The sequence below is a fragment of the Corvus brachyrhynchos genome, unplaced genomic scaffold, assembly GCF_000691975.1.
Source record: "Corvus brachyrhynchos isolate BGI_N302 unplaced genomic scaffold, ASM69197v1 scaffold101, whole genome shotgun sequence".
Taxonomy (NCBI): Eukaryota; Metazoa; Chordata; class Aves; order Passeriformes; family Corvidae; genus Corvus; species Corvus brachyrhynchos.
In genome coordinates this window covers 250,956-260,766 of record NW_008237239.1, presented here as the reverse complement: position 1 = coordinate 260,766, position 9,811 = coordinate 250,956, and the positions used below count along the sequence as shown (strand labels likewise).

At 52.2% G+C, this 9,811-nt stretch overlaps 1 protein-coding gene across 1 annotated transcript in view; it reads left to right on the top strand.

Moving 5' to 3' along the window:
- The window catches only part of UCK2 (uridine-cytidine kinase 2), a 10,109-nt gene extending 4,839 nt beyond the window's left edge, over positions 1 to 5,270 (top strand). Inside the window, exons 3-5 of the mRNA XM_017729637.1 lie at positions 660 to 757; positions 2,668 to 2,716; positions 3,221 to 5,270. Of these exons, the coding sequence (XP_017585126.1) occupies positions 660 to 757; positions 2,668 to 2,716; positions 3,221 to 3,360 (287 nt within the window). The 3' untranslated portion in view covers positions 3,361 to 5,270. The remainder of the gene's footprint in view (positions 1 to 659; positions 758 to 2,667; positions 2,717 to 3,220) is intronic.
- Positions 5,271 to 9,811: the final 4,541 nt, after the last annotated feature.

The following is a 9,811-nucleotide window of genomic DNA, read 5'->3' as shown; positions in this document are numbered from 1 at the left end:
CACTAGCCCAAATAACTTATGCAAACAGGGTGAAAGGCCTGAGTGGCAGAACAAGCAGGAGGCCAGTTTGCTCTCCTGCCTCCAGGCTTCCTCCTGAGCTGATCTGCCCCAAGCACCCCATCAGCCTCTGGTTCACCTGCTCGGCTGGGGACAGCACAAGGAGCCTGGCAGAGCTGTGCAGGTGGGTGGGTTTTACTCTCCTCACCTCTACAGACCTGAGTTAAACTGTGCCTTAATGTGTGTGTGTGGGTGAACCCCACTGCTTTTCTATTCTTTGGGCACCTCTGCACTGGGATGACTGAGAGAATACCCAGTCAGGCAGGACAAAGTGACAGGAAAGAGGCAAAGGCTGAGGCTGGGAACACTCAGGACTGAGCTGGCACTGGTTACAGCTGGAATGCGCATGCAGAGCTGAGAAGGGTGGGAGGCCAAGAAAAGCCTTTGGTCAGGTCAGCCAGCTCTTGGCTCCCACAAAAACTTGGAAGCAGGTTAAAAGCATACACTGGGCTGGGATGTGCTCGGACATACGGGCAGCAGCTTCCAGGAATGGCGATCTCAGACAGAATATCTGGGTGACTGGCCAAAGGCTGTACTGAAGGGAAAGGGGGTGAAGAGATTTGTGCCTCAGCTCCTGACTGTGCCTTACATCTTCCCGTCAGTGCTACGAGACATCAGTGAGCGAGGCCGGGACCTGGAGCAGATCCTATCTCAGTACATCACCTTCGTCAAGCCCGCCTTCGAGGAGTTCTGCTTGCCGGTAAGTCAGAGGAGTGACACCTATGTGAGTGCTGAAAGTGCCTCGTCTCCTCAGAGAGGAGCACTTTGTGCCCAGAGCTCAGATCAGCCTTCGGTGCCTTTCTCCCTCCCTGCAGGCTCTGGCCAAGGCAGGGGTGCCAGTGCTGGCCGGGGCAGAATGTGATGGGGACTATTTATACAGCCACTGCCTTCCTGGTGAGATCATCCTTCCCTTCTGGAAGGCAGCATGGCCAGAGAAATCCCTCCCTGTGCAGGGGCTGACAAACCACTGGGCAGCTCAGCCTGGGAGGGAAGATCCTTGGCTGTATTAAGCTGGGGAATGGGAGGTGGCTGCTCCCAGGCAGTGTTTGCTGTGTCTGCCTTTTGGGCTGTCCTGCCTGTCCTTTTCACCCTGCAGTGCTGCTGGCTTCATGCCTGGGAGAGCAAGGAAGCTTCCTCCTTCTCTCTGTGGAGTGGGATGTGGCCTTGCAGGTTGTATTTCGTGGCTGGTGATTGGCCAGGGTGGAGAAAGGCCTGCCTGGAGAAAGGAAGTTCCTTCAGGAGCTGGTAACAGAGGCAAGGCTCCCTGGCAGACAGGGGCTGTGTATGTGGGAATCTATTGCAGTCTTGCAGATGTGCATGGAAATAGCACGTTTGCAGGATCAGCCATTGTACACCTTTCCTGGCTCTCATGGAGAGGAGCCTGTGCCTTGGTTCTCAAGGCTTTTCAAGCAGATGTGGTAGTCACACGAGGAATTTTTTTTATTCTGGAGGAAGTGAACCAGCAGAGTCCTGAAACCTGGGAACTGCTGGCCAGCACCACAGGTAGGAGTGAAACTGTGCCTCCCACCTTAGGAGAATTCCTATGCTGGTCTATCTGGTCAGCTCTGACCTTTTCCTTAAGAGGGATTGATTCTGTGCTACAAGATATTTTCCTGGCTTTTGCATGGCTCCCTTTTTTCAGTCTCACTAAATTGTGGCCCTGGGGACCAATTCCTAAGTCCAGAAAGGCTTTTCGTGAGAGGCAGGCCCAGCTTGCAAGGCTCCTCTTCTTGCAAATTCCTAGCAAGATAAATCCAGTTTTTCAAAGCAGCAGACGCTGCATCAGGCTCTTCTGATGAAGAGTCTGTAGGAGAATGAAGTGTGAAACAAGGAGGGCACAAAACTGCCTTGTTTCTATCCACACCTTTGCAATGGTCTGCTCTCGCTTCCAACCTGGTGGTTGGCTCTGCTGCAGAGCAACTGCAAGCTCAGCACCCACTGTTGCTGTTATTTGACTCCTAAAGCAGCTCTGGGCCAAGTGGTCCAGTACTGAAATGGTCTGGCATATCCTGGTGATTTTTGATATGTCTGGAAGCCCTTGGAGGTGACATGTGACATCCATCACCGCATCTGGCTTGGTGGAGCTTGGCTGTCAGCTGTAAAATTGACACAAATGGGGAGGAAACTGAGACTGGCACCTACAGGTGAAACTAGGACGGGACTGGTGTCCTGAATCACATCTTCTTTGCAAGTGATATGGTAGGGAGTTCTCCCCTCTTCCCAGGTAGATTTTGTGGCTGCGCTTAGGCGCACCAACTCGTGCTGTTGTAGCAAGTCTGGATGGATTCAGGAGGAAGGGTTTTCCCAAGAGCATCAGCTGCTGGAGTCTTGTGATTATGAGGGTTCTTAATTGCAGGTTTTGTTTGGGTGCCTCTTACTGGCTTCTGTATGAGCTCATGAAAATGGAATCAGGACACGAAGCATGGCCCTTGAAACATGGAGCAGAACACAAATAAGACCACCCAAAATGTATTATCAGCAATGACATACCTCCTAGTGGGTTTGGGTTTGGCAAGGGGAGGGCAAGGACCTGGCCCAGGGAGCAGGGACAATGCCCCAGCCTGGTGTATCTCCACTTTCCCTGTAACACAGTGCTCTCTCTCCTTCCAGACCAAAAAATATGCTGATGTGATCATTCCCAGAGGAGCAGATAATGAAGGTAAGGACCCAGACCCTGCTGTTCTGACCTGGCAGCCAGCTTTGGGCAGCCAGCTGTCGCAGTAGAGTTAGGTTGGAGGTAGCAGGACCTGCCACAGAGGGGACTCAGGCCACTGCCACCCGAGAGAGGGCTGTTACCACAGGTGTGCTAAGATGGGCCTGTTCCCTTTGGTCCTGCTTGGAGCATTAGTGACTAGGAGTTTGTGTTCCTCTGATCTGTTGGCCTGAGAGCCCATCTATGTGCACTGCCTCCAGGCAAACTCTTGGTTCATCCCACACAAAAGGGATTGTGCAACTGGGACAGCCAGGTCTCCACCTGGCTGCAGTCAGCCTCACCATACTGGCTTGAGGGGTAGAGGGATCAGGTCCCAGGGGGGCAACTGCTTCCAGCAAGATTGGGATAGGAAGGGAGACCAGTGGGAGGGACAGCAGGGGCACCAGCTCTGCCTTGACTCTGGTTGATTTGCAGTGATCCTAACATCGTCTCTCCCCCTTCTACTCACAGTGGCCATAAACCTGATAGTGCAGCACATCCAGGACATTCTTAACGGAGGACTCAGCAAACGCCAGAGCAACGGGTACCTGAATGGCTACACTCCCCCGCGCCAGCGACAGCCCTCAGAGTCCAGCAGCCGGCCCCACTGACCCAGGCAGAGGCGTGAGGCCACGGCCAGGCCGCTGGGCACTGCCACGGCCCCTCTGTACATACTGTCCACTCATTCCCCCTTATCTATTTAAGAAACCAGATGGAGACGAATGCCTTTAATTTTGTATGTTCGAATTGCCGAATGAGAAGCAGCCAGTTGCTCAGGAGCCTGGACTACCCTCAGCTCCCGGCCTTGCTCAATAACTCCTCCAGCATGGAACTGGCTATAAATCTCTATAAATATAGAATTGCTCTATTTTTGTGTAAATGCAGAATAACGTAAAATTACTTGCCGTAAGGTATTTGCCAGGCTCAGTATTGCTGGGAGGGACTGGGAAAGGGGGTCCTGAGAGGTCATGGTGTCAGGATCTTCACCTCAAAGGTGGTAAAGAAGGAAGAGCATTCAACAGCTGCTTTAGTATCACTGTGGTGTCCATCCTGGGGAAGGGCAGTGGCAGCTTGAGTGTGGGCTGAGTGTTACACCTGGGCTGGGATTGTCTCTTCCTGCCATTGTTTTCAGGTCTGAGCAGCCTGGTTTTGGCTGGCAGGTGCTGCACAATGCCTCTGGCAGCTGGGAGAATGATGTGGAGTATCTCCCCCTGACTCTCTGCAGCTCCAGGTCTCAGCCTTTAAACAGCATGCCATTCTGTGCCTGACACTCCTTCCCACCACAGGTGTGGGGCTGCCGTCACACCCTCCAGTGAGGACCTGGAAGGTGGTGCTGGGTATGTGGCCATGTAAACACGGCCTTTTTAGCAGTCTCAATGCCTGGCTTGTGTGGGGGCAGCACACGGATGGATACCTTTAGCCCCTCTGGAGCTTGGTGGCCATGTCTGGTGGCACTGTTAGTTGACCCTGGGCTGACCTGCCTGGAGGTTGGCTTGCAGGTCAGAGGTGTGTCTCATTCCTCACTTGGATTGGTTTTGCTCTTGTATGCGGGATTTTGGGATGAGGTATGGTTACAGGAGAACCAGCCTCTTCTAAAAGAAAGGGGCAGTGGCTGATAAAAGGCAGCTGCTGTGCTGCCTGTCTGAAGGGCTCAGTAGTGAGTGGTCCCTGGGCTGCCTCACATCCCCATGTGGGACATCCACAGGTCCCATCTGGGTAGTGTGAAACTGGGTGCCCAGCAGTCCTCTGCTCCCTGTTTTCAGAGCATGCTCTTGCCTGTCCTGTGTCCCTTTCACTGTCCTGGAGGAGGACAGTGTCCCAAGGGCTGGCCAGGCAGTGCTCTTCCTTGCCTAGGGTGAGACTTAGTCTCCCCATACCTGGTAGTGCTACAACAGCTGTGTCCAGAGATGCCTGGTGGTGTTAGGGATGCCCGGAGAAGCTCCCTGCAGGGTGGGGCAGTTTGGCTGGGGCAGGAGCTTGGTGGGAGCCAGTGGGAGGGGGTTTGGTGGGATGGTAGCTAGGAAAGATCCTTTGACCAGTGCTGCTAAGACTGACTTGCACTGCCAAACCCAAAATTTCACAGACATCCCACAAAGCCTGGAGCAGGGACCCTTAGCCTTGCTCCCTCATGGTTTTTCCAGTCTTTCCAGAGCATTGGTTTTGCTCTGTGGTAAAGGGTTTAACGGACCATGCTCCATTGCTCTCCAGTCTGATGTAAGCTGGGACAAGCTTTCGTCTTTGAGAGAGCAAGAAAGGATACACCTCCCCGCAGTGACTGCTGCTGGGACAGACTCATTCCTTCTTGCTCTGTGATGAGGCAGTCTTTTATCCCCCTCCCTGTCTGCCAGCATTCCTCCAGGCATGTCGGCTTTGCCATGACCAAGGGCTGGCACTGCCTAATTCTATGTAGGTAAGAGGGACCAAAGCCCTGCAGAACTGGTGAGGCTTCTCAGAGCTTATGCAGAAGACAAGATAAAATATTGACCTCCTCTCCCTGGTGAATAAAGACAGAATAAATGGATGCTGGTGTTGTCTCCTGTTTGGTGCTGCATGGTGCTGATTGCAGTCCCAGGATGGAAGCAGACTTGGCCAATCTTGACTTAGTTTTGCAAGTCTAAGCCAGACCTGGAGCAAAGCTGCTGGCACAGGTCAGTGCTTTGGTGAGGAAGGAGGCAGCAGCTCTGGCTTTTGGTTGATCTCCCCCACTGTAAGGCCCAAAAAACTCACTTGACGAGGCTTTTAAAAGGGCTGTTGGTTGTTTGTGTGCTCTGCATTAGATGCGCAGGAGAAATACTGACAAGAAAATCTTGAGAGGTCAAAACAACCAAAAAGACCTTACTGGCAAATTTACAAAATCAAAGAACTTAGGCAAAAGGTTTAGAGTAGCACTCAGTCAACATAAAACACTTACCAGAGCATTGAATTGGCCCATTCAACTTTGCAAACTTTAAGCTCATTTCATTTCAAGTTATTCATGAATTCCAAGAGGGAATTGTAGGAAGAAGAAAGAAAGAAAAGATATAGAAAAGGACACATACAGTTACCCACACCTTGGGTTCCAGGGTGTTTGATCTGATAGATTCTCCAAGAGGAGGTAGGGTCAAGACCTGTGCTCACCTCGAGTTCAGCTCAAGTTCAGGCTCCTTAGCCTTCCTGGGCCTTTGCCCCAGGTGGGTTTTCCAGTCATTTGGCCACTTGGGAGCTCCAGGGTTAGGGGCTCCAGGGGGCAGGTGTGGAGCATTGCCTCTGGTGTGCCAGGGATTGGCAGGCACTGCAGGGCTGGGGTACAGACTAGGGATGGGGGATGTGCACGGCAAGGCATTACCTCACCAGGGCAAGGCCTGACCTGCCCCTTCTCCCACACACATGCACCCCAAAATGTCTCGAGACATCAAACTTTCACACCCACTCTTAGCAAGTCCTGATGCACATGTTGCTTGGGGTGCTGTTATGAAACCCCTCTGCTCTCAAAACAGCAGAGGTGGAGAAGTTCAGCCCTTGCTGGTAAGTATCTTGAATAAATGACAGTCAAGTGGGTTTCATCAAAAGACCTCATAGGCAGGGTGGCATTAGCACCAGGGGGGTGTCAGGCAAGGCAGGGGGACTGCTTTTAGCAAAGGGCTAAATCAGTTTGTGGCAAAACACTTGATGTCAGCATGGATGCACAAAGAGAAAGTCAGGCTTAAACGACCTGATAACCCTGTGAAGAAATGAGTGGCTTGGTAGGTGAGGGAAGAGCAGGGCATGTTGTCTACCCTGGCATGAGTCAGGCATTTGATAGGATCTCCTGTAATGTTCCTCATGGTGTTGATGTATGGGCTGGATAAAACCAGAGGTAGATGAAAAACTGGCTGAATGACTGGTTCCAGAGTGTGGTGATCGGTGGTATGAGGTCTGGTTGAAGATCAGTCACTTGTGTGACTAGGTCCGGCCCCTCTGACATCTTCACTGAAGATCTGCATGATGGAGAAATGGGCTGACAGAAATATTTTTATGTTCAGCAAAGGGAATTGCAATGTCCTGCACTTGGGGTTAAATGATCCCATGTGCCAGTACATGCTGGGGACATCCGCAATGCACAGAGAAGGCTGTGGGGGTCCTGCTTGTCCAGGAGCCTGAGAGCAGAGGGCTAATGGTATCCTGGGCTGCTTTAGGGGAAGTGTTGGGTTAGGGTGATCCTTCCCCTCTGCTTGGGTGAGGCCATACCTGAATGCTGTGTCCAGTTCTGGGCTCTCCAGTACAGGAGCTACAGGTGAGAATCCATTGAAGGGTCATGAAGAGGATGTAGGGATTGGAACATCTCTCCTGTGGGGAAAGATGAAGAGATGTGGGATTGTTCAGACTGGAGGAGGCTGAGGGGGAATCTTGTTAATGTATATAAATAGCAGGAGAGAAGGTGAAAAGACAGAGCCAGTGGTTGGACATGGACACAACCTGAAAAAGAATGGGTTCCCCCTGAACATCAGGAAACATCTGCTGGGAGAGTAATGGAGCTTTGGCACAGCTTGTTCAGAGGTGTTGTGGAGTCTCTTTCTTGGAGATACTAAAATTGCAGAAGTTCATGGGCAACTGGTTTGAGATAACCCCACCTGAGCATGGGCTTGGACAAACTGAGCTGCCAGGAGCCTTCCAGCCTCAGCCAGTCTGTGAATTTGAAAGATTTTTAAATCTCATGGTTCAGCTGGGAGAGAAGCTGGTGCCAGCTTTATCCCTTCTCCTATCTTGGCTCTAAGCCATGTCCCTCCTCAAGGGGACATCCAAACTCTTTCTGCCGCCTTCCTCTGGTAGTGCTGGTGATGGAACTCTTGCAGGTAAAGGTGATGCAAAAGCCTGGTGGCCCCAAGCATCTGGTTTTGGTCCTGAGCATCACCATGGTTTTCGCCCTTGTCTTGTACAGCTGGGAACATAGGAAGGTTCACTTTGCCTAGCAGTCTGTCCTCATCCCTGGAAATGATAGGGCCAGGCCTTACCTGCACCCCACAAACCCATCCCTTCCTGTGTGACTGGTTTTGATTGCTTGCCCATCTCTGTTTTTTCTGCACATTTCTCCAGATGCTGAGGGCAATATAAGCGAGGCCCAGGATGCCCATGGTTTTCCAGGCCCTGTAGAGCAGCCAGGACGTGTCCACCTGGGCAAGGTAGTCCCAAAGCTGGCCCAGAGGGTAGGGCAGGTCAGAGGCCACGCTCTTCACGACAAGGGGTGGGTTTTTTGTGCCCCAGGAATGATGGCCTCCTCCTGGAATGTAGCATCTGTGGGGTCCCTCCCAGCCATGGATGCCTGCTCTCTCCCACCCCAATTCTCCCATGTTTCCTAGAGCACACATTCTGGAAGCTCATAGACAGCATCCTGGCTGACACCCCTGCCTTCCATGCTGCCCCTTCCCTGGGTGCCCTTGGTACCGAAAGGACACGTGCCACAGGAACAATAAACTTTATTGATATGAACCGTGAGTACTCTAATTGAGACTTAATGTATTTACCTCTGCTTTTGTCACCCTCCCTCCCGCTCCCCTTTTAATGCTCTGTCTGTCATATTTGGGAAGATGGAGCCCTGGCCTTTGGGATACCTGTGGGCCCTGGGAACACCTTTGGGAAGGTGGCAAAGGGGACAGGCAAGAGGAAGAGGGCATAGGCAGTGGAGGAGCCCCTACCACAGGAGCCTTTGGTGGGCTGAGGCACCTTGTGACTGGTTGTCATCCTGGAGGCATGCTGTCTGGATGAAAACACTCCAGTTGGCATTGTTATCCAGCCACTTCCAAACACCTGCTCCTCTTCCAGGTGCAATGTTGCAATCACACCAGCCTTGGAGGTTCTAACGACTAAGGAACCCAATGGGCCATGGGCAGGCACTGGGCACTGCCACCTTACAGGGACACATGAGCAAAGTGGTCACACCTATGTTAAGAGGAAAGCCAGAAGTTCAAAGAATCGTAGAATATCCTGAGTTGGAACAGATCCACAAGGATCATCTAAATCCAACTTCTGGCCCTGCACAGAATCACATAATGGGTCAGACTGGAAGGGAGCACAGCAGGTCATGTGGTCCCCCCTCCCTGCTCAAGCAGGGCCATCCCAGAACATGGCACTGCATTGTATCCAGGTGGGTCTGGGATATCTCCCATGAGGATGACTCCACAACCTCTCTGGGCAATTTGTTCCAGTGCTTGATCACTGCACAGTAAACTTCTTCCTTGTATTCAGGTGGAACTTCCCATGTATCTCATCCCAGTAGAGCCTGGCTCTGTCATCTTGGCATCTCCCCTTTAGATATTTATACACATTAACAAGGTCTCATGCACAGGACAGCCCAAGAATCACACCAGGTGCCAAGTTCAGGCACATTGAGAAATGCATTACCCCTTGAGAATGAGAAGTGCCATTAAACTGGAATTGTGGAGGGATAGGGGGACTAGGGAAGTGATCATCCCTTTGTACTCAGTACTGGTGAGGCTGCACCTCAAGTGCTGCGTTCAGTTCTGGGCCCCTCACTGTAAAAAAGACACTGAGGTGCTGGAGTGTGTCCAGCAAAGGGCAACAAGGCTTGTGAAGGGTCTAAAATACACATGAGGAACAGCTGAGGTAGCTGGGGGTGTTTAGCCTGGAGAAGAGGAGGCTTAGGGGGGGACCTCATCGCTATCTGCAACCACCTGACAGCAGGCTGTAACCAGGTGGCGTCGGTCTCTTCTGCCGGGCCTGCAGTGGGAGGACGAGAGGCAATGGCCCAGCGGAGATAGGGGAGATTCAGATTAGATATTAGAAAAAAAATCCACTGTCAAGAGCGGTCAGGCATTGGAAGGCCAGGGTTGCCCAGGCAGGTGTTGGAGTCACCATCCCCGGAGGTGCTTAAAGGGCGTGTGGATCTGGCGCTGGGTGATGTGGTTTAGTGGTTCCAGTGGCATTGCTGGGTGGACAATTTGACTTGTTTCATCTTAAAGGTCTCTTCCAACCTTGACGATTCTATGATTCTGTGACAGGACCCACGGGGCCCCGTGCATGCGGCGGCTCTGCCCCCTCGCTGGGACACGGGCTCTAGGACACAGCCACACCACTGGCCGGGTGGAA